This window comes from Charadrius vociferus, unplaced genomic scaffold, assembly GCF_000708025.1.
Source record: "Charadrius vociferus isolate BGI_N301 unplaced genomic scaffold, ASM70802v2 scaffold147, whole genome shotgun sequence".
In the NCBI taxonomy this organism is placed as follows: Eukaryota; Metazoa; Chordata; class Aves; order Charadriiformes; family Charadriidae; genus Charadrius; species Charadrius vociferus.
In genome coordinates, this window is record NW_009649570.1 from 98,090 (window position 1) to 123,633 (window position 25,544).

The 25,544-nt window shown below is 37.9% G+C and overlaps 1 protein-coding gene across 1 annotated transcript; it reads left to right on the top strand.

The window, feature by feature from the left end:
- The first annotated feature begins 12,649 nt into the window (after positions 1 to 12,649).
- Positions 12,650 to 24,592, top strand: FAM171B (family with sequence similarity 171, member B). Its single transcript, XM_009890123.1, has 7 exons — positions 12,650 to 12,914; positions 13,436 to 13,528; positions 14,934 to 15,092; positions 16,988 to 17,155; positions 20,929 to 21,045; positions 21,836 to 21,959; positions 23,129 to 24,592. Exons 1-7 carry the CDS (start codon positions 12,650 to 12,652, stop codon positions 24,462 to 24,464), a joined length of 2,262 nt encoding a protein of 753 aa, XP_009888425.1. The 3' UTR covers positions 24,465 to 24,592.
- Positions 24,593 to 25,544: the final 952 nt, after the last annotated feature.

Here is a 25,544-nt window from a genome sequence, read left to right on the forward strand (position 1 = left end):
CTGCCCTGCCAGTCAATCTCTTGCAGGTGCTGCTGGGAGGGTCAGATGCATCATTTCCTATTTGTCCCTGTTGAATTTCATGAGGTTCTTGTTGGCCCTTATCTCTTTCTAGGTCCTTTGGTGCGTGTTGACTGCATCCTCAGCTCATTACCATCTACAGACTGAGGGTGCGTTTTGTCCCCTCCTCAAGTCATTGACATGGACTTCTACATGACTATGGGGTGTGTCAGCTGCTAATGTTTCTTTTGAAACTTCTGCATTTCATTTTGGATAGACTGTTTTCCTCTAATGCATGTACATTAGAGGAAAGTGGAATTATATCCTCTGCTGCTGATTTGGGGCTGTTTTATAAATATGAGGTATACATCATATTGGCTCAGTCTGTTGAAATAGATACTAGTGTGTAGCATGGACTTTTGGTTATGAAATTGGGCAAGGCACCAAATTTATTTATTATTAATGACTTTATATGGGCAAGGTTCCCAAATGAAACTGATTGGGACATTCTCATAACTTATTTTACATGAGGTAGCAAATCTGGTTGATAATTTGTCTGTGCTAATGTGAGCTAAACTAGAAAAAAGGTAAATGATGTCAAGATACTTGAAAACAGAAGCTGTTTTCCTGGAATGAATAAGGAGGTGCTTGCCCCTCTGATTACTATAGACACTAATGGAATTATAAAAAGTTTTTTCAGGTCATTGTGAAAAATACTTTTTCTCTGCTCTGAGGCCTTTCCTTAAGTGACTGAAGAGGAGAAATGAGTAGTTTTATGTTGGGTAAATGCACGATATCAGTAAAGTATGTGTTTGGAACAATAAAAAATTGTTAATAACATGAATTATGCCTTGTGATAAGTATCACAGGAGCGTATTTCATTGTTTGTGAGAGCAAGGGAGAAAACTTACTCTCACTGGGCTGAAGGATAGATTTTCTTTGCATTATGGATCACTGATGTAGAGCAAATCCTCCAATTAAGTTGACTGAAATAGAGACCCAGCAAAACATTTGTAAGGTACTGTATAGTTTTGGTGTAGTGTTGGGCAAAAGAAGCTGTCATGGCTGTTTGCCTTTTTTTCCTAAGCACAGTGTAGAAAACCTGTCCTTTTACAATTGTTTCCTGTATTCTTCAATGTTTCATGGAACAGATTCTCAGAAATGCTTATGTGGATTTGTTTCCCCCGAGTCCGATTGGCTCTATGTTAGACATGCTGAATGAATCTGAGTAATTTTTGGGGAAAAAAGAAAAACCAGTGTTAAGTGTCCCATTTTTAGTCTTGGTGTCAATAAAAATATGCCCATCATCCTAGAAAGGTTTCCATGGTGCTAAGTTGTTTTCCAATTACTCCCCACAGGAGTCTGGCCACTTGCTGTGAAAGGAGAACTTGTGGGTCTGTGTTGGTGGTGTTTCTGTTGGAGACACAGTTGGTGAGCAGCAAGTTCATCTCTAACAACTGTCCTTTAGCTGAATCCTGGAACACTTCATCCTGTGTTGAGCGGTAGAAAGGCAGTAATGATTCAAAGTGGCAATGGCCGTATCATTAATATGTTCGGTATTGCTACTTACTTTGGCATCCATGTATGCAGAAGAGTTATATTATTATGGGGGCAATCTTGATTCAATTGTTTTGCTTTATCCTGTGATCTGATTTGACAGATCCTTCTCTTTTTTTAAATTCTTATTATAGTATCTGTGGAATTTTACATAATTAAAATTAGTAGGAATCTGTATTCATTTTAATCTGCAGTCATTTGTCTAAAAACGAATGTCATATTGTTGTTTTGTGATTATTTTTTTTTTTTTTTTGATCATTCACTTTAGGAAACTCAACTTTAATAAAAATTATATAAGAAAGAAATAGTAGCTTGTTGGGTGCACGTTTTATTGCTGCAATATGGATTTCCTTAAACAATTAAATTGTTCCCACCCTGTATGTACAGGACTACACTTGGGATATGTTGGCCTGCAAACTTCCAGTTGTATTTTCTACGTATATGTCTTTACACACAGGCCTTCTTCCAAAGGGTTAGAGGATCTTTTCCTATAAGTGAAAGATAAATGTGGCTGGGACATTGCAATATCTTTCTTTCACACTAGTATGAGATTTGACAGCTTTTGGGGAAGAAAATTATTTTCAGTAAAGAATAGTAACCAGCATCTTATTCAATAATGTCACTGAAAGCATCAGGAGTTTTCCTTTGTGATTAGTGAGTAACAGGCACTGATGTTTGAATTACCAGTTTGTAGGTTATATTATGCCACTTGGAGTTTATACAGGCATATCTGTCTTAAGGTTAAAACCTTCAAAAACCTTCAGGGCACTAAGTGTGATGTTTGAAGAGGGTACTGCTTTGTTTTCCTGTGACTTTTTTTTTTTTCACTCTGCCAAATTAAGGGGGTGTTTGAACTTGCACAGATATTTATTTTTTTTCCCCAGCTAATTCCACTCACTAGCCACCACTAAGAATTACATGAGACAAATCCTGTAGCTAATCCATTAGGTTAAAAAAAGATGATTCATGCTACAGGGTTACTGGAATATTCTTCCTCTGCCCAAATATATTGACAGTTGAAGGGTAGATGTGACAAATCATTAGAAATTCTCTATAAGAAATTGTCTCATTTTGTAAAGGAGATGATGCTGAATGATTTTTTTTTTCTGTTTACATAATGAAGGTTTGATTGTAACGTTTACAAATGGGAAATGCATGTTGTTTGCTTATCACCTAATAGGCACTTGCCCATTTTTCTTGAGGGTATATAGTATAATATGGGTATTTAAGATAGCCTATTTAAAATAGAGTATTATGATGATTTTGATGTTTCACTTCTGTACTTTTTTCCCAGTGTTCTATAACAAAATGTGAATTTTTAATATTCTTTTTTTCATTCTGTCAACTCTGATGCAAGGTAGAATGATACAGGCAGTCATTTAAAAAAATGAAAGAGCAGCTTTACAGGTTTAGTATTAGCCAATGAGTAAACTGAGATGAAAAAGCTAATCTTATAATGGCCTGTGAAATGCCTGGGCAAAGGTGTTCTATTTTGTAGCCTTCAGGAGCTCTATTACTAGTATTTACTTGCTCATTTAAATCTCTTTCACTGGCAAATTTGTCTTTGTTTGATATGTAAGTTTTATTTAAGATTTTTGATCTTGTAATATTAATCATTTATCTCACTTATCTAAGATTACAGAAGACGATATTTAAAATAAATGAATCCTGAATAAGTGAAGCTCTGCAGACCGCAGCATTTAGTCTTGTCAGCTGCATATCTCCCTTGGCCCAGGAAGATGAATTTCTCAGCTTTCAGCTTTCATCTTCCATAGTAACCAGAGTTCTGAGAACCAGACTGGTTGATGCAACAAAATAGCAGCAAATAAAAATGCAAAGTTGCTATGGTAATTGTAATTGTCATAGCTTCACTAGCAGGTGTCAATTTTGAATTTTATTGAAACTCAATATTTATGCCTATGTACCAGTACAGAAAGGCATGTGAAATACAATTCCGTAATGGAAATTCTGGTTTATTGTATTCTGTGAGTTCTCATGTTTTGGCTTGGGTGGTGAAATATTCCGATTTTCATATGTAAGGTGAACGATGAAGGCATCTAATGATGAAAAAACATCATGCAACTCATTACAAATGAGTACTTTACAATAGTACGTGATATGCACTTAAAAATATTCCAGTAGATTTTGTTAATGACATGTATACCACACAGTGTTAAAGGAATGGGGGGGGTGAGGGGGGAATCCCATCTAAATTTAATAGCTGCTTTCATGTCTAAGTTTCATAGCTCTTGCTTAGGTACCCATAAAAAATATTTAAAGGGGAATGCTTGTTTTCTTTCTATTTGGTATATCTTGGGTGCACTTGAAAGTGTCTGGGGGCATGTTCCCACTGGATAGGCCAGTGAATTGCTAGCAGCTTTATGGATTAGCCTGGTGGCATTCTTGCATAGTTCTTACAAGCATGATCATTCCAGGAAGGTGTTTATTGATTATGCAGTAGTAATCATGAAGGATACAGCCTATAATGATCTCTGTTATGTTATTGATTTTGCAGGACCTTAATTTCATCAATATTTGGTTTGTGTCAACACTTCTGGAATGAATATTGTGCTTACTCAGTTTCTTTATGCATCTGCTCTGAGGTCTTGGTTAGAAATGTAAACACGATCGTATTACTCAGCTGTTGGTTGTAGAGGAGGATTGTTTTGTTTTATTTATTTATTTAAATAATTCATTAAATTGGTCCACTCATATACAATAGATCTTAAAATTGAAAAAGCTGAAATGTTAATTTGACTACACAATAGTACAGATTTCGAACTCTAAGGCTGTCCAGATAATAAAATAATCCAAATCCAATAAAATAAAATAATTACAAGCACTCAAAGTTTGCCTGTTTGAAATTTTCTTTACCTCCCTCTTTAACAAATGAACAAAACTCCCTTTCCTCTTGTTGTTTGCTTAAGATTTGTGTTTATAGATGCACACACAAAATACAAACCCCTGGAATATTTGGGTATAAAAGGAAAATAATTATTCTGTTTCAGTGAAACAAAATTGTTTTAAGTAAAAAAAATTCATTGAACAACTTTTTTTTTTGTAAAAGCATCAGTGAAAATTCAGTGTTAATTCTATGTAAAGATATGGTGCTAAGTCTATAAATATTTTTTTCTGAAAAAAACCCAACCCTAGAATGTATGACTGAGAGAAAAAGTCTATTTCTAAAGTAGTGTGATTTTTTTTTTTAATTTACTTCTCTCTGCTACCAAAATCCCTTTTAGAAGGGCAAGAGGCCTTATTCTTATCTGTAAAATATATAACACTTTTTCCAGTATTTCAGCAGATGGTCATCTTCTCCATTGTGTCTGATACAGTTTTATTATAACATGAAACTGGATTTTGGGTCTCTTTTGAACTAAATGAATAATTAATCTCTGACCTCCTAACTTACTTAGAACCTTGAAGTTTGCTCTGGATCATGTGCTAATTTGCCACAGGCAATCCCCTGTAGTTTTTCAGTCTGCTAGATTTCAAGTCTCCATTTAAAGTGTACATCCCGATGGGTTTGATTCACTGCGTTTAATTTTATGTAATGCATTTATGACCTTTTAGTTTATAAAGCTTGCAAAAACCCTCATCTTCAGAAAAGTATTGATCTTTCTTCATGATCAGCAATCTCGCAAGCTAAAACATTACAGGGAGTTATCACCGCAGAGGTTACTCCAGGATGGGATGAGTGCTGGGAGGATGGAGACTGAGCAAAGCTCCGCCAAAGAAGGCAGTATGGAAGGCATGGAGAAATATGAACTGGGAAAGCTAATTTTCGGAAAGCAATGAATGAGCAGAAAGCTATGCAAGCAAGGATGAAATCTTTTTTGTTTGAGATAACAGTAGATTGTTGGTTTTACATCTTTCCTACATTGCTGTTTTGTTCAGCTTTTAAAAGCAAACATATCCAGTTGTTTCAAAAGATGCAGCTTGGTCTTGATTTTGAACTGAGGAATCAGGATAGTGTGTGGAGTGTTTTCTGAAGTACGTTTTATTTTTAATATTATTTTTTTTTCCCACAAAGGTGGGAAGAGGGGCCACCTGAAGACTGTAGTATATGCTGGAATAATGCGTATTTCAACATGAATGAGCTTCTGGTAAATAATTTCTATTTTTTTCTTACCAGTGTACAGATACTTAGTGACTCCGGCACTGTGGTCTGCATGTGCCCATCACAGCATATGGTATTTAAGTAAAGAAGCATTTCTCTGTATCTGAAATAATGCTTTATTTGAAGCAAATGTAAAAGAAAATGTTTGAAAAGCTCTGAGTTAGAATATAATTATTTTTTCCCAGTAAAACCACACCAGAGTAGCCTGGTGACGAATCCCCCACTTAGGTAACAGTGTGTTCAAATTTTTTCTCATTTCTAATCTCTTACAGTTTCTCTTGAATACGAAGCAAGTGCTTGCTGGAGACATCTAGATTGTGTTAAACTGTCTCCTGTAAAATGGCTGTAACAGCCTTTCTCTGTGTAAAAGGCACTGCTTGTCCCCCTCAGGATCTAACCTTAGCTCTTTCATAATTGAGATTTTGTTGATGGCTTCTGTGGAAATTGGTTGACCAGAAATAGGGCAATGGGAATACTGTGGTGTCCTACTTTCCCAGACCCTGTTTTGCAGCTTTGTCCCTGGAAGTCAGTAATGTATTCTGTGCCACTGCAGAAATTTTCGCCAAAGCTATTCTCTTAAATAGACATCTTGATGTTCAATTTTGCATTAAAATATTTTAAGGGATTGCTAAGCTACGGAACTGTATTGTATAGATTATATGGTGGTATTACCTCCACGGGATTTGCTGTTCATATACAAATGGAGCAAATGTTGATTAGCTCCGCACTCCAATTTATTTAATATTTTATTTTTTTTACAATATCTTTGCATTGCCTAAAAGCAGTTCTTCCTAAGTCTCGATAGTTGAACACTATTGAACAGCACCACTGACATATGGCAGTAAAATGTCAATACTTTCCTTTTCCAAAGTGCGCTTCAAGGAGCAGTCCATACTTGCTTTAAAGGTACAGTAATAGTGCTGCCATTGTGCTTAAATATCAACCTAAACAAGAGCAAGTTTTAGCTATTGCTGTAACCATAGTCCTTATGTGCCCATGTTCTTTAGTGGTCATTTCATGGTTGTAGTTACATGGCTGTTTGCTTGCTAGAGGAAAGTGTTAACTCCCAGAGTGATTCTGAAGAGGGGTGGTACAACTTTTCACCTTGTGCGAAGTGCAAGACTGAAAATGTGTCAGCTAGTTGTCAACTTTTAGGTGTTTTCTCTTTTCAGCCAGGTAGAATGATTATATTTGTTGCCCTGTGTGTGTGGTGTTCTCATCTGAATCTAACATTCTCTTTTCCAGAGAAATTTATTTTTACAGTTAGTTAGGTATTTGCTGAATTTCCTCAGACCTTTTGTGAACTGTGTGAGGTTTGTTGCTTCTCAGTTCAGTTATAATGCGTCAAAAATAAAATGTGTTGATTGTACTTGTAACTAATTAATAAAGACAAATTTAAAATTGCACAGGGCGAAACATTTGCAATGTTTTGTATTTTAGTAGTATTCCTGTGTCATTTTAAGGAGAAAAATAATTTTCTGCATTTATTTTATGCTGTTATTTGAAATCGGAGGAGCGTCATATAAATAGCACACAGGCATCTTTACAAGGAGCCACATAATTAGATTTAAAATTAGATATTCCATTACCAATTTGGAATATATGGAATTATTTGTGTAGAGCTAGAAATGTCTCTATACGTGTATGTGCCCAACTGTATGTAAGGTCTATAAATGACTGTGTGGAGTAAGACAGCATAAAAGAATACTGATAGACAGCAGATGAAGACTACGTTAGGGTGTAGGGGTTATTAATGAGATTTGCAGGTTATATGATCGCTACGAGAAGCATAATTGAAAACTGGTCAGAGAGCTTATCCTAGTATTTGACAATAACTGTCAGAATATAGCCATAAAATAGTTACTAGAGTTCAGAGGTCACCTATTATGTCATTTTAATGCACTATGCAAGGCAGAAAGATCTCTACTGTGTCAATGCATTGTACCTTAATAAAGAACAAAAGGTAACTGCAAACTGATGGTGCGCTGTGGTGAGGAGGGCTTACTTCAGCATTAAATCATTCCTGTGTCAGTTAGTTGCTGCCACAACTCACCTTCGTGTACATGGATTTTTAATGAGCTTTAAAGGTATAATAGGCTTTTACTTTTTATAGATATGCTTTTGTAGTTTGTCACTGGCATTACTGTAGTTTTAAGGAAGTTTCAAGAAGTAATGATTGATTTTTTTTTTTTTTTTTGTGGGCAGGATTGCTTTTATACGACCTTTTTTTTACTAAAGCGAGATGTGTGTTGACTGTGTAGATTTATTTCATTGATACCCCCCCTCCCCCCAGTGGTGATATCCATAGCAATACTGCATGTGTAGTAAAACCTGATATTCTTAGAACATGTGATTTCTTCTTTACAGACCAGTGCACCTTTCATATCCCTAATTATATTAAGCTTAAAAATATGGTGTTCTACAAATGTAAAAGATGGAAAAATGATTGTTCAGTCAGCTAAGACCAAGCAAATTGCACAGCACACATTTTATCTGTCTGGTTAGCTGGAAGCATGGTGATAGTGTAGTCAGTTTCCATAAAACATGTGTAAGCATGTGCCTTTTCTGGCATGGATTTAAACACCTCTAGGCAAGGATGAGAAAAGTCTCCTTGCAAGGAAGGAACAAATGAATAATTTAATTGTAGTCACTGTTCACTCCATAGGATAATTGCTTAATTGGGTAGTTGTCTGTGTGTTCGCGAAGAGTAACTGCCTCCTTCGAGGTGTAGAACCTCTTTTGCTATAGGACCTTAGTGATAAATAGGAGAAGGGACTTAAGACTGGGTGGCAGAATGTGTAGGAATACTTCCCAGGCGCGTGTGTGTTCACTGCTGTAGCTCACAGTTAATGATACATCTAGCTTGGAATATATTGCTCCTTGTAATGTCTCTGGCCTTGACCATGTTAATTAATCTCAGATAAATATGGTAAACATCTGCAGGTAAAGAATTAAGAACAAGTTACATAGGTGTGTTATACAGAGAGATTTTTTTTTTCTTTCACTGTTACGTTTTGTACTCATCTTTCAATTCCAAACAGTTCTTTGGCTTAATTCTGTGATATGATTTCTGAGTTAGGACAGTGATGTGAAGCCAAATTCCAGGCATTAGATGTTGTTGCCCGAAGAAATGAGGTGTCATTTTACTGGCTGTGACATTTCTGAAGTAGCTAAATGTGGTAGAAGGCCTTGTTTCCCTTTGTCTAAATAACTGCTTTGTTTGTAGGAACATTTATCAGCAAATGTTTAAATGTCGTAGAAGCTGGCATTTTCAGTGGACTTGCCAAGAGACAAATCTCCCTTCCTCTGAGGCAGCACAAATCAAATTAGCCAAGACTGGGTTTGTTCTTCTAATTGTAGGAATTCTGTCAAATCTGTTTAATATTGAGATACAGCTGACCCACTTGTGTTTGGCAAGTGTTAGTGACCAGAAAAAAAGCACAAGTTTCATCTATTGTTTAAATTGTCAGCTTTGGTTTTGTTAAACAATTACCCAACAGTTAATTTTTGCATCTGAAATGTTTTTCAGTACATTATATTGCGACTAAAAAATCCTACTGCAGTCTCAATCGTATTTGAGACTTAAAAGTGTCCTTAAGGACTTGTGCATTAAGATTTTTATAAAAAGAAAAAATAAAAGCAGGATTTTCTTTGCAAATAGATGTCATGAGTGTTAATACGACATTATTAATAACTTAATGCCATTAAATAGGTCTGATAAATTTGCACATTAAATGCATGCAAGGTGTGTGAGGGAGTTGGTCAAGGGATGTCAAGTTTGGAAAGATACAGATCAGTCATACATGTTGGACCACCACTGAGCACACAGTCTGAGCTCTTAGGACCTTATGATTGTTTTGCTTTTAACTAGACTGTTACAGCTGGCCTGCTGTAGGATGCTCTGGTACCCTCCATTTTATACAAAACAATAGTGAAATGTGGCTGTGGGGGAGGAAAATTGTTGTTACTGTTGGATTCTGGCTTTTTTAACTGGAATTTTGTACACATCATCATTTCACTAGCCTTTGGATTCAGAGGCATAATATTGTGTGCTCCCATCTTCTGCACTGTTACTGTCAGGAAATAAAAAAGATTTTTTTTTTTTTTTTTTAATTTGCAAAAAGTCTTTCCAAAATCATTGTAGACAAACTTCAAGTGACTTGTTGGCAGAGTATATTCTGGTTGATATTAGAAAATCAATGATTTCCTCATATATATTACTTGCAGGGAGGGAACAACTGCCAGCGGATTGGCATACTTCCTTTTGTCAGGAAGACTTATGTTGGCACAAAAGATAAGGCCAAAAGCAATGAGAGCTAGGGATTAAGTCTCCTCTAATCTTTGTCTTAATATTAGTGGGTGTGAAGTGAGCATTTTTCACTTGAGTAACTGCTAGTTACATCTGACAGTAATATGCAGGTAATTACTCTTTCAGAGCTTGCATCGTATAAGACTGTGGCTGTTTTCACATGGGAGACCTTTGTCTCAGTAACCCCCGCAGGATTTCAGTCTGGATTTACAACCACGCTTCTGCATCTTCTCAACACCTTTTCGGGCAGAGTATCAGTTTTGAAAAATGCTTCGGCAATTTCTGAACCCATAGAAGATAGAAGTAATGAAAGATGAGCGTGGCTCAAAGCAGCCAATGATATTTGTCAGTTCACTGTGAGAAAGACTGAAAATACTATAGCTTTCTACATTTTTTGCGGTCATCTCTTTTGGGGTTTTTTTTTTTTTTTTTCCTCCCCTCCCAGCCAAAAGCTTTTAAAAACAAGTGGCTATTAATATGGCTGTAACCAAAGGAGATGAGAGAAAGAAATATTTTTGTACAGAATAACCTCTGCATTTACTTACAGCTGAAGGAGGAATGTAGTAATTCCCCCACCCCTGTGTTTTTGTTAGGCTTTTTGTTAGCAGGAAATGGAAAAATACACATTGAAAATGCAAAACGATTGAAAGAAAGTGCCTTTCTGAACACATTCTAGTTTTTCATTTTTTTCAGCTGTTAATACTAGGCGCTTTTCTTCCTGACTTGATTCTAGCTGTTAAAATACTATTTTATACCAAGCATATCTAGTATTGGTTCCTACTGGCATGAGCTTGAATTAGGTACAGAATTTCTTATTTTTTTAAATACCATTTCATGAGATACGTTTGGCTTCCAAGCAATTACAGGATCAGAATATTGTACACAGTCTGTATTCCCTGTTTAGTAGCCTTTTAAGTAGTCATTGGCCAAGGGCAAATGACTTGTCTTCCAAGTTTTGAAAACCACTGGAATTATGCTAGTATATGTGTAACTGGATCAATCTCTTTAGAAGCCATAATTTGCTTATGTGACATTTTTTTTTTTTTCATCGTTACATGGTTTAAAAACCCTCTAGCAACAGCAATGTAAAAGCAATTTTATTCTTGAAATATCATGCATAAGGAAAAAAAGACAGTTGACAGTGTTCCAAGATTATTGTGCATTTTCTGTTTAATTCAGTCAACTATGTTCAAGTACCACTGGGATATTTTTTCTTTTTTGAAAGTATATATTAATTTGCACAACAAAATGTAGATTTTTCTATAACACTATAGAGAATCAAACTGACACAGCTGCTAAGTTTTTGCTGTGTGTGTGATAAATAGTCATAAAATGAGGCCAATGTAGCTTTTGTTGTGTGCGGGTCATTTTTTGCTTGAATATATGGTAAGCTTCATGCATACAGTGGATGTAAATAAATATTTATTTCAGAGAGGCCTGAGTTGGGTGTCTTCACTACATATTGCTTGGTTTTTTTGTGGATTGTGCTCTGCTTCTCAAGGCCTGTTCATTTAAGTCAAGGTCAATGGTAGTAATTATTTGGTGCAATGTCAGTCTCAATTATAGAGGAAATAACATAATGAAATTGAACTACAATTTTACGTAGATAAATTTCAAAGGTATGTAGCCTGACATTTGACCTAAATAGAAATGCATATTCATCATAATGTATTTGAAAATATTTGGGTATAAAGTAGTGCAATGGTGTTGAATAGTAGTATGTCTGTAACCAAAATATCGGAAAATTGAAGTTATTTGAAGTAATTTTAACAGTGGTCTGTAGATATTTTAATTTATGATAATAACTTAATTTTTCACTGGAAGTAACATGGAATTCTGTCCATTTTCATGTACCTGCTGTATATGAAAAGGCTGCCTAATAGTTTATTTACAATCAAGGTGGGAGAGAAATTGAATGTAGTTCAGAGCATCTTGAGACTGTTGTTCAGGCGGACTTACTATTTTTGACATTCTGCTCAGTCACTGTAATTATGATCTCTGCAAGACACTAGGTATCATAAAGGAATGTCAGATTCTCTTACTAGCAATAGACAAATACTATTTAGAAGTTCCAATACAGAAAGGTGAAAACTAGACCAGAAGTGCAAATCTGGTAGGAGATGATAGATTAAAACAGTCAAAATGTCTGGATGCATTTGGTTACTTTATAATAATTTTACACATGTAAAAATAAACGTGTTATCCCACAGTCTGTAGACATTAGGTTCTCTGTTTTTAAAAACTCAAGGTGCATCTTTAAATGTATGACCCAAGCCAAGGGTTACACTTGGATAACAAGACCATCTGTGTTATCAGTGTGGTATTGCAGAGCACTTGCAAGGCACATTGACTCTCACGTTGTCACAGATGCATTGTTCAAGTTTAAATAAAAGGGGAAGAATTGCTTTGTAATTTTTTTTTTTTTAACTGGTTAGGTATTATATTTGCTGGGTTTGGTAAACACCTTTTGGCATCTTTGTGTCCTATCTCAAGGTTTTTTTGCTTCCTTCTTCTCTGTGGTATATAATTGTATGATTACCCCTCCCTTTGGCCAGAGTTTGCCCTCTCTTGAGATAGAGATCCACTGGACAGTCGATGAATAGCTAAGGTGTAAACTCTAGGACTTCTTTACAAATTTAAGTTTTGGTCCTTAGTTATGATGTATTATGACCTCCTGTTTTTTCTTTCTGTTAATAGGATCTGTTTTTACACTAAAAGTTCAAGTAAATGACATCGTGAGTCATCAGTACCTGCGACAAGCGGTTGTAGAAGTGTTTGTTAACTACACAAAGACAAATTCTACTCTTACTGGAAACAATGGAGCAGTGTTAATAAAAGTTCCCTACAAATTAGGATTAAGCTTAACTATCGTATCATACAAGGATGGCTACATCTTAACACCTTTGCCTTGGAAGACTGGGAGAATGCCAAGTACGTAAGCATCTTACAGTCCTATTATTAAACTGTATCTGTCGGTAATTAAATTTCTTTCTTCCTCAGCAGTCTGGGTGGTTACTGTCAACTGAAGATGACTGAATGAAGTCAGTCGAGGGAGGTGGTGCCTGTCAATGCAGATGTAAGGGTGAATGATCTGTTAGACTTTTCAAAATTAGTATTCTAAAACAGTAAATAGCCCTTTATAACTCAAAGTAGATTATATTGTGATACCTTGAGTGTAGTCTGAGAAATTGTTTACCTAGACTTAGCAAAGGGCTGGTAATGTGTTTGGACAAAAAGCATGTTGTTTTTAGTGATTAGTGGTTCCTGGAGTGCCAATGCTTTGAGCCAGATATAACCTGTTGTATCTTCGTCTGGACAACAGGAGTAATTTAGTTATCCAGTCTTTATATGCTCTCTTTTTTAACTGCTCTATTTACTATTCCTTCAGAGTTGGAGATCTTACAGGATTTTTTTTTTGGTTGTATAGTGTAACATATTATCACTTTCCACAGTATACTCGTCTGTGACACTTTCGTTATTCCCACAAAGTCAAGCTAATATATGGCTGTTTGAAGATACTGTCTTAATTACTGGAAAACTGTCTGGTAAGTTCAGTGTATGCAGACCATAATCTAAACGCTTTGTGATAACCATCTGTACATGTACGAAAAAAAATCAAACATGTTCATATTCTTGTATAATACCTGTCTACTCAAAGCCAGATTTTCAGTTAATTGTATGGCTGTGTGTGGTGGGCTGACCCTGGCTAGACGCCAGGTGTCCACCAAAACTGTTCCATCACTCCCCCTCCTCAACTGGACGAGGGGCAGAAAATATAATGAAAGGCTTGTGGGGAGAGATCATTCACTAGTTATTGTCATGGGCAAAACAGACTTGACTTGGGAAAATTATTTTAATTTATTACCAATCATCAAATCAGAGTAGGATAACAAGAAATAAAACCAAACCTTAAAACACCTTCCCCCCACCCCTCCCTTCTTCCTGGGCTTAACTTTACTCCCAGTTTCTCTGTCTCCTCCCTCCAGTGGTGCAGGGGGATGGGGAACAGGGGTTTCGGTCAGTTCATCACTTGTCTCTGGCGCTCCTTCCCCTTCAGGGGGAGGACTCCTTACACTTTTCCCCTGCTCCAGTGTGGGGTCCCTCCCACAGGAGACAGTTGTCCATGAACTTCTCCTACGTGAGTCCTTCCCGTGAGCTACAGTTCTTTGCGAACTGCTCCAGCATGCGTCCCTTCCACAGGGTGCAGTCCTTCAGGAACAGACCGTGGGTCCCCCACGGGGTTCCATGGGGTGAAATCCTTCAGGAACAGACTGCTTCAGCGTGGGTCCCCCACGGGGTCACAAGTCCTGCCAGTAAACCTGCTCAATCATGGTCTCCTTTCGCTGCAGAGCCACAGGTCCTGCCAGGAGCCTGCTCCAGCGTGTGCTTTCCACAGGGTCAGAGTCTCCTTCAGGCATCTACCTGCCCCAGCACGAGGTCCTCCATGGGCTGCAGGTGGATATCTGCTCCACCGTTAACCTCCATGGGCTGCAGGGGGACACACTGTCTCATTGTGGTCTTCACCATGGGCTGCAGGGGAATCTCTGCTCTGGCGCCTGAAGCACCTCCTCCCCCTCCTTCTTCACCAGCCTCGGTGTCTGCGGAGTTGTTTCTCTCACATATTCTCACTCCTCTGTCCAGCTGCAGTTGCACATTCTTCTTCCCCCGTCCTCCCTCCCCCTTCTTAAATATGTTATCACAGAGGCGCTACCACTGTCTTGGAGCCGGCTGGAATTGGCTCTATTGGACATAGGGGAAGCTTCTAGCAGCTTCTCACAGAAGCCACTCCTGTAGGCCCTCCACTACCCAAACCTTGCCACACAAACCCAATACACTGTGACAAGTGCTTGATTAGAAACACACAAACTGTGGAGAAAATAGGTGAAAAGAGGTTATGCTAAGTGGATTTCTGTTTTACCATTGCTAAGGCAAAATATTACTCTTTTACAGATGCCAAATCTCAACCAAGTGTTCAGTTTCCAAAATTTTTAATAAAGCTTCCAACAAATCACCATATTACAAATGTTACAGCCTATCTGACAGTGCCAGAGCAATTTTTGAAAGTGGACAGCTTTCTCTATACTACAGGAATTCTTCTAAATAAATCAGGTATGTAGATACGTTGTTTAAGATTTTTTTTTTAAAGAAGAAATCTTCAAGTTATAACGCATATGAGTGCACAGTGTTTCAGAGAAGCATATGCTTAAATTAAAAGGGCCTGAACCTGCTTCTGTTGCATTAAATCACAAAGCTTTGTTCTATAGGAGTAAGCTATAAACACATCAGGTGAGTAATTGATGTCACTCTTTATCTTGTTCCACGTGGTATGAGAACATAACATATTTTACTACACTGAAATGCTCCTTCAGAGTCTGCTTTTTATATGTGTGTGTGTATGTGTATTATGTATATGTTCAGGATTTCATGAGACTGTGGAACTGTTTAAGTAAACACCTTGCAAATATGATTATGGCCAGAGTGTAAACTAGGTGAACTTAAAGGAGTTGGTGAAACTGCAGCAGTTGACTTCAGCTATGGGGTTTTCTGCATTTTCACTGGAATGGTTGGCTCTAGGAACTTTACAGCTAGCGTAAACATTGTATGGAAGCTCTAGTTTGGCTCACAGACAGTTAATCTGCATAAGTCTGTTTGAAACCAAGTAGTCACTATGTATAAGGAGCACAACTGTAATAATGTTTTCTGTGCATCTGTTTCACTGGAACAGCAGTAAGTGTTTCCTAAGTCGTCATAACTGTGCCCATATACAGTTGGATCTTTGTCGTATTTGTCATTCTATCATATATGGTTTTTTTTTACTTGCATAAATACAGTAATCTCTGGTAGATTGTACTGTGTGCAGTTCCATCTTTCTTTTGTTCTTTCCTTTTTATTCCTGGTGGACCTGAAGCATGAGGAGGCTGCTACATGGCTTATTTGACACTTGTTATGCTTTCTTTAATTTTCATTGAATTAAAATCACATTTGAAACTTGTTATGCTCTCTTCTTTAATTTTCATTGAATTAAAATCATCATGTATATTGATATCTTGACTTACATATTTAAAAACCTTTCTTACCTATATTTCACCTCTTTAAATGTAAAACATAAGAGGAAAAAGCAGTGTTTCTCCCCTTCGAGTTTTCCTTTCAATCTGTCTGGCGGGTGTTTTAAATTATTCATATACTCCTAAAGGAATAGCCTTCCTTTTAGGGCAGGTGGAAGCTAATTGATATCTGATGCACCAGGAGTTTTTTCACAACCAGCTTCTAACAGCTTGCATTGATTTAATGTTATTCTGGTACTTACTAATTCTCTTTCAGCCTCTTTCACCGTCCTGTCATATTGTACATTCTGAAGTATTTGCAAATTAGTCTAAGGAAAACGAAGGAAACAAACTTTCAGGCTGCATTGTAAAGCTTTCTATATGCAACATTTCCTTTGAGTGCTTTGACAAGCCTCATGATTAACTATTCAGTTAATTATAACTGACAAATTAGAAAGTTAATCCTTACAGGAAATTTTAAGAGGACTGTTCAACTAAGGAGAAATGCAGCAGTCATATATTTGCATATGTCTTCAGCTTGATTCAATGTTATGTATACTGCAATTATACAAAAAAAAATATCTTATATTATCTGTATTTCACATAGGTTACCTATTTTGTAAATAAATTATCTGAGGGGAAAACCCCTTCTTCCTCCACCCCCAAGCCGAGTTTTGCCTAATCATTGGTTCTACAGTCAACATCGAACCTATATGTCAAAAGTCTGTTTCTCTTTTAAAGATTTGATATAGAAATGACCGGTTTTTATTTTAATCACAAGATTTTAAAAGTCCAGGAGAGAAGAAATGTTGATTTTTATTTGATCAAGTTGGTGACAGTTGACTGTGTAGCTGGATGTGAATGAGGGCTTGCCTTTAGTTATAGATTCTTAATTCTAAATGTTTTTTTAAAAATACACTATGAATGGAGAATTACAGACAAGATATTTCTCACATTCAGGTTTCAAAAGCTTGGAGTTGGCTCCTCTTGGTGCAGTATGTGTAAACGTTCTTTTGACTGGGAAGGAACTGAAAGTAAATGGTCCCATTCAGATTACACTTCCTCTTTCCACAAGTACTGTAAAATCGGGAGATGCTATACCTGCATGGACATTTGATATGAAAACTGGTAAGTGGGTTAATTATTTGTTATTCTACCTTTTAGCACATCTATATAGTTGTGGACACGTGACACTATGTCATGGAACAGTGATGGCGCTAGTATATGAGGTGGTGGTAAATAGTCACAAATTTTACTAGAGGTTCTATATTGTTTTTTGATTGACTAGCTTGAATTGTTGAAAGGATTTTCCCTGTTTTCATTAGTTCAAAGAGCTTTGGTAAAATTCATTAGCATTCCTATTGATCACATTTTCAATGTAATGGATTTTTATTTTCATGAGAGGCTAAGAATTCAGGGAAGATACATTTTAGGTGATAATAAATTTTAAGCCTGGTAATTTTGTGAACGCCTTAAAAGAAAACAAGTCAGAATTGAAGATTTGCTTTGTTTCCTAGAGTGTAGCTCTACAGATCCTTTGACACTAAAACTGGAATAGGTATTACGTCAGTTAACAAAAGCAATTCAAAAAGTGAAATGAAGGGGAAATAAGAGTTATCAAAGGGAACAGCATAGTTCTTACAGTATGCATGGGAAGGGGAGGCTGGGGATTAGACATTCTAAACCTTTTGTCATCCCTTCATGTCTAATTTTAGTCAAGAGTGAGTAAAGAGCTACATACACTTATCCCATTTAGATGTCCTGTATTAGGGGTGTGTGTGTATTATTGTACTGATTGTTTTACGTTGTACCTTATACTTTCCATTACACTTCGTCTTGAAATACACAAGTGAGTGAAGAGGTAAGTCCCTTACTCCTTATTAAGACAAAAAGCTGTTATTCAGCTGTTGGAAATACAGGAGAGGACACCAACTCTAACAAAGTGTTGTTTACATGTTCAAGAAAAAACCCTGATCATCTTAATGAAGAACAACCAAGGAACATTAATTTGAATTAAGAACATGCTAGTAAAAAATTGGCTAGGTTGTCTCTTGGGAAAAGAATGGAGTAAGTTTTGGCGTAGAAAATTAAGTCTTTCTATACACCTAGAAGACTTCAGAGGGGGGTAACTGGTGATGAGAGAGCATTCTTCATCAAAGAAAGGGTTTTAGTGTGACATTGTGAAGTAGCATGATGGGTTTTAATTTCTTGCTGCCACAGCCACTTTTACCAGCTCCTGTGCTCATCTGTACCTATGCTGAGCTGTTTTAACTCACTGAACAGAAAACTCAGTGAACAATGTTATTAAAACAAAAAGCTGACAGAGCTAAAGCAGCTTGGCACGGGGTCAGGTTAGAGTATAAATCAGTGTAAGGTGTGTATGTGGGTGTTGAGGGGCCTACTCAACACTCAACTTAGGCATGTTGGCCTTGGGAGTAGAGCAAGAACAGGAGCATGGCATGCTGACCCAATAAAAACAATTAAAACAGTTGTTTTTTTCCTCTCAGATGGGGTGTACACTGCTAGAGGTTCCGTCAAGGTAAATTGTGGGGGGTGCTCACTGAGGTGTAGTGTTTGCATGGAGGCTTTGCTGCTGCTTGCTGAAGAGAGGACAAGGAGGACTGTGGACAAAGAGAGAGACTTTTGGGGCCTAACTCTAACTTCCACTTTTTCTTTCACTTCCTTATCTCTTCTCTAAAGTGAAAACTTGCAACTGTATTCACTGTTCTGGATGTTTATTCTTAAATAATATGTTTCTTTTATTTTTACCTTTGGTCTGAATGTGCAAAATGATTTTTTTCTAAGGTAACTGAGTACTATCAAGGCATTCCTTAGTCAAGGTTCTGGTGACTGAGGACAGCTGAACACCTCAGCTCTCCAGCAAGTATTCGAGAGTGTCCATAAGCAGCAGTAGGCCCCCATCTGAGCCAAATGGAGAGCTACCACTGGCCTGAATAATGAGGCTGCAGCACCCAAGCTCTTGCATGCAGAATATCCAGCAAGATGTTGAGACACACTCCTAAACTCTGATGTCCTTGGGTATTATGTCATAATGGTAATCAGAGCTTCCATGTCAGTATCGATAGTGGTAAGGGAACAGGTCTGTGTTTGATGTTGTGTAGACTGACCCATGTGCAACTAAAAAAAAAAGATAGAAACTGCTTTCACGTGTTTGCTCATGCAGTATTCCCTGGGGTTACTCAAAGTGCAATAGTACTGAGACTGTTCCTGGAAAATGAGATTTTGTAATTATATTCCAGCTGCTGTAAATACAGAATTTGTTGATGTATATTGAATGTGGCTTCCTTCTTACTAAATATTTTGCCTCATTAGTAGCAAAAGTACTTTGGGGATTTTGATAGAATTACAAAAAAAAAACCCACAAAAACTTGCAAGCTTGCATTGCAACATTACATTGAGAACAATATCCTTCTGTTTGAATGGCAGTAAATCATAGAAAATATGTGCTTACTCATAAATCACATTTTAATGCTTTTCTTAATAAGTACTATTTTCTATGGAGTATATTGAGGGGGAGCTATAATTTACTAAAGAGGACAGCGAAGATTATATAACTTTTTATTGATTAGTTCAGTCAGTATAGAACTTCTGGAGACCTAGAATTTTTTTTTGTCTTGTATATGTGGTTTTTTTTAAATCTGCCTGTAAGTAGTCTACCCTTTATACTTGTAAAACAACAGTTTTGCAGTATAGTGACATCTTGCCTTAGAGTTGGCGGGACAGAGAATTTGAGGATCTGTTGTTGCATCCATATGAGAGTTAGGGACGGAAGACTCTTCCAGCTGGTCTTGCTCCTGAGTCTGGACAAAAGGTTTTCCAGAGAAAACTGAGGAACTACCTCTTTCAGGGCCTTAGGTGGTAGCTGCTGTTATTGCCCTCTGCCAGCCATCACAAGTACCAGGAGAAGGCTGCAAGTTTTACTGCCGAATGATATTTTGTGTGTGTGTGTGCGTATGTGGCATGTGTCAGTTCTCATCTTTACCTCTTGCTGGTAGATATTTCCCTTTGCTTTGCTGAAAGAAGGGTCCTGGACAAAAATTGAAATTATAAGGCTTATATAAATTATACTTTTTGCATGCTTTGATGGTTGTTGTTTTAAAAAAGCTGGTGCTTCTCCTTCTCAGTATTTCTAGTTTGAAAATTTAAGGTTGTTTAGAAGAGGTTGCTTTCTGTCCTTAGAATATCACAGATGGCCCATAATAAATGTGTTCAAGTGCATTAAGTATAATTCTGTCTATTCTACTGCGTGCTTTATTAATTGTAGAAGCTGGCATACCATAATACCTATCCTTTGCATTGCCAAACAGATGGTGTGGAATCTGTGTCCTAACAATAGACTTTCCTTGGGCGAAGTGAACTGTTACTGCCTTGGGGCAGGGAGCAGGAAAGAACATTCAAGACAAACATTGTTTATCCTGTTGTGCTTTATTAGATTAAAATGTTTTCCTGCTAAGTGCTGCTAGCTCATGTTAAACTTGTATTCATATGCTTAAATTACCTCCTCCTTGATTATTTTTTTTTTGTAGTCTTGGCTTTCGTACATGCTTAAGCTCATATGATAGGATTTTTTCAAATTATTTGTGTGCATATCTATGAAAGATATTTGTTAATACATAAATGAATCATATTAAATTAAATTCTGGTAAGTAATGCTGATGCTTTGTTTCAAAGTAAATGTCCATACGGGGATATTTGCAATGAAATTGTCAAGAGAGAAAGTTTGCATGTTTAGCTAAAGCTGTGTAATAGATAGTGTATAGGTCAGAAGTTTGTTTTTCTTGTGACCTTGTGTATTTTTGGCAATAGCCTAATTGCTAATGGCTTGAGGTATAGAAGAATCCTGCATGGCATGAGCAATATTTTGTCCTTTTTGTTTTCAGGTGCTTGGGTAAGCCGTGGGCTGGGAATGGTGAAGGAAGCAGATGGTCAATTAGTATGGACATACACCGCTCAACACTTAGGCTACTGGATAGCAGCTCCACTGCCTGGAACAAGAGGTATTGCAACAACTGGCAAAGAAATTACTGAGTAACCCAAGTAACAATGTATCATAAAGCTGTCAGTTTGATTGCTTTATTTAACACTAGAAAGGGAAAAATGACATGCAATTTCAACAGTTGCATAACTTTTTTTGGAATCCCGATAGTGTGCCTTTGTGCATATAACCATTTCCTAGAACTTCAAATGCTAGACGGGGAAAAGTCCGGACTGTATTTGAACTTACCTGTTTATACTATCACCATCTTTTGGAAGAAGCCTGGAAGGAAACTGTGACTATGTAGATCCTTTCCTGTTGAGGATCATGTATGACAGGAGGAAACACAGGAAAATTGGGGTAAAGTGGTCCCAGTGGATACTGTTTTATGTAGACTTGTTGCATGTGTTGCAAATTCATATGAAGGGATTCTTATCAGAGAAATATGGTGTCAAAATTTAAAAACAGATAGCACTTCCTGGCAGAAGCACTAAATATAAAATGTAGGCCATGTTTCTAAGTCACTTTGGCCAACTAATACAAATGTAATTTGACTGGAATTTAGTAGATGCTATGGTAATGCTTTAGTACTTGAGATGGACCTTCAAAGATCCATTGTATTGTAACCAGCGTTTGTATATTTTCTAGTTTGCTGAAATAGCAAGGTGAAAAGGGAAGGATAAACATAGTGCCATAGGAACATAAGATCACTGGAAAAGTACAGTTTAATTTATTAGCTACAGCTCTGCATATCTAGCAGAATTACTTGTTTTTGAAAACTAATTTTTGTCTGGTTTTGTTTGACAACCTAGAATCCATTATTAGTGCTGTTTCCAAGGACATAACAGCCTATCACACAGTGTTTCTTACGGCAATACTGGGAGGTACTGTTGTCATTATCATTGGATTTTTTGCTGTTCTCCTTTGTTACTGCAGGTAAGCGCAAAAAAAAAAAAAAGGCTCTAATAAGCTCAGCATGCATGAAATTTGAGGTTGATCATAGAATCACAGAATGGTTTAGGTTGGAAGGGACCTTAAAGATCATCTAGTTCCACCCCCCCTGCCATGGGCAGGGACACCTCCCACTAGACCAGGTTGCTCAAATCCCCATCCAGCCTGGCCCTGAACGCTTCCAGGGATGGGGCATCTACAACTTCTCTGGGCACCCTGTTCCAGTGTCTCACCACCTTCATAGTGAAAAATTTCTTCCTGATATCTAATCTAAATCTGCCCTCTTCCAGTTTAAAGCCATTACCCCTTGTCCTATCACTACGTGCCCTTGCAAAAAGTCCCTCTCCAGTTTTCTTGTAAGCCCCCTTCAGATACTGGAAAGCTGCTGTAAGGCCTCCCTGGAGCCTTCTCTTCTCCAGGCTGAACAAGCCTAACTGTCTCAGCCTGTCTTCATAGGAGAGGTGCTCCAGCCCTCTGATCATCTTCATGGCCCTTCTCTGGACCTGCTCTGACAGGTCAATGTTCTTCTTGTGCTGGACGCAGTACTCCAGGTGGGGGTCTCACTGGAGTGGAGGCGTAGAATCACCTCCCTCGACCTGCTGGCCACGCTTCTTTTGATGCTGCCCAGGATGTGGTTGGCCTTCTGGGCTGTGAGAGCACGTTGCCGACTCATGTTGGGCTTCTCATCAACCAACATCCCCCAAGTCCTTCTCCTTAGGGCTGCTCTCAATACATTCTCCGCCTAGCCTGTATTTGTGGTTGAGATTGCCCCAACTCCTGTGCAGGACCTTGCATTTGGCCTTGTTGAACTTCATGAGGTTTGTACGAGCCCACCTCTCAAGCCTGTTCTGGTCTCTCTGGTTGGCATCCGAAGGGATGACGCCTGGCATGTCAGCCACGTCACACAGTTTGGTGTCATTGGCAAACTTGCTGAGGGTGCACTCAATAAATAGTCTTTTGAAGTTGACAATTGTTTCCTTAGCCAACCCATAACACGTACCCTAATATTTCTTCAAAATTGCAGTTATTACAGAATTTCATTTTAAGTTTGTGACATAACATTACACTATAACTATAACCAAAATCTAATCTTCAATCAATAGTCTAATGTTTCCTAGTATGCTCTACAGTCACCTTGCATCTCTTTTGCATAGGGATAAGTGTGGTCGGACACAAAAGAAGGAAAAAAATACAACTAAACTGGAGGTCATAAAAAAAGACCAGACAACATCAACAACTCACATAAATCACATCAATGCTGTCAAAGGGTCTTTAAAGTTGGAGGATAAGTCACAGTTATATACACCGAAGATCTCTTCATACAGCCCTCAAAGAAGGATGTCCATAGACACAGAAGATGGAAAATCACGAGACAATTTTAAAATCTACGCAGAGGATGCTTCTTATCAGTCATCCTGTCAGACTGGTCAGTCAAGAAATTCAGCCCATTCACTGGAGCCTAATGCTGTAGTTAGGCATTTACAGCAGCAGAAGCATAGTAATGGTACTGTTTCCCAGACTCCTAGGGACATTCAAGACCAAAACAGATACCTTTCACTGAAAGAGGAGATGTACGGGCTTTCACATATCCCAGAACATCTAATGCATATTTACAATCAACCTATTGCTATTCTTCAAACCTCTGACCTTTTCCACTCCCCAGAACAAATACATCCTGCTAAATCAGCAACTTTGCCAAGAAAAGGGCAGTTAGTATATAGTCCCATGATGGAACCCATGAATCGTGACAGTTACATGCAAACATTACCGAAAATGCCAGTGCACTCTCATCCACAGCCTTCTGTCTGCAGAGATGAAAACAGTACATTAGATGGTGAAGAGGGCTTACCTTCTCAAGCGTCAAACTGGGGCCGGTACACTAATAGCTTACTTGAATCTGTCTCTGTTCCTGGGACGTTGAATGAAGCAGTTGTAATGACTCCATTTTCATCTGAACTTCAAGGTATTTCAGAACAAACGTTATTGGAACTCTCTAAAGGAAAACCATCTCCACACCCTCGAGCATGGTTTGTGTCCCTGGATGGAAAGCCAATCGCTCAAGTGAGACATTCTTTCATAGATCTGAAAAAGGGCAGAAAAACAGAGAGTAATGATACCAGTCTGGACTCTGGTGTGGACATGAATGAGCATCATCCTAGTAGGAAGCTGGAGAGAGAGAAAACTTTCATAAAAAATATGCCGCATTCTAAGATCCTTTACTTGGAAGATCTGGATTTGAGTAGCAGTGAAAGTGGGACCACTGTTTGCACTCCAGAGGACCAGGCTGTAAGGCATATTCTGGGTGGAGGGAATGGGCCAGCCATAGAACAGCATGATGAGGAAGGTCTAAGAAGAAAAACTGTATCAGGAAGTCACGAATCTGGTGTCCCTTCTGCTAAAAAAAGGGATAGACCATCTATCACGAAAAGAGATAGCAAAACCAATATCTGGAAGAAAAGAGAGGAGAGGCCGCTTATTCCTATAAATTAAAACACGATGTGCTTTGTGTTGTTGCTCTCCCTGCTGGTTTTTGACCTCTTGGCTGCTTCTGTAATTCTGCAGTGCTGGGTTTACAAGGGAAATGTTGTTTTCTAGTATCAAGGAAAGTTACTTTTTTTTTTTAATATACAGATTGAGTTACTAAAGTTCAACTGGGCAATTGATATTCAATGTGAATTGAAAACAGGGAAATGCTACTATTAAAATTTTCCAGTTCCTAATTTTGCTGGCAGTGTAAGGAAGGCCCACATTTTAATTAGCCTGTCATTCTTGGACACACCTCTGGGAATGCACGGTGAGAAATGTAGGCACATGTTTTAATTTTTTCGTACTTATTGCTAATGCATTAGTAGACTAGTTAAAGCCATTCCTTAGCCTTGTTCCTAATCAATGTGACCATCTGTACAGTATTTTATATATGAACTTTTCTAGGGATCTGTTACTACTTCTTTGTATAATGTAAAAGGTTTCATCAGTTAGTTCCACGACACCAGCAGATGAGCTCTGTTGGATTTATCAGCGGAGCTCTATAGCATTATTGCCCTCCCTGTATGCCCATCCATTTGCAAAAGGTTGCCATACCATATAGCAGTGCCAGAAGGGGGAAGCGTACAAGCTCTGTGGCTGCTGCAGTTCATGGTCATGCAGTTCATCATCTGTCTTAAGATGTTGCCCATCTGCTTTGTTTTAATCTGTTTTGTTATGAACTGTGGACATTGAAGATCGGCATCTGCTATGAAGTGTCCACATACAGCAGGAAAGGACTGGTTCTGGTAGCATTCGGAGCTGCTGCTACTACTGATCCCGGTGTCTTGGTTTGGCTTCGTTGTCAGTTAAAATCTCTTCTGCATGCTGCTGGGCCAGTTGAGCTCCACAGCCTGGTTGAATCCCTGCATATTTATAAGTTCGAGTTTGGCCCATAATGAAAAAGTATGCAAGTGTAGACAAATTATGCCTTTGAAATAATTTCCTTTAGCAGGAAAGTTCAACACTGTTGCTTTTTATTTTGTGTTTTAAAAAATGGAAGATCATCGGAGGTTTATGTGCCTACATTTTGCCAGCCTGAGCTGC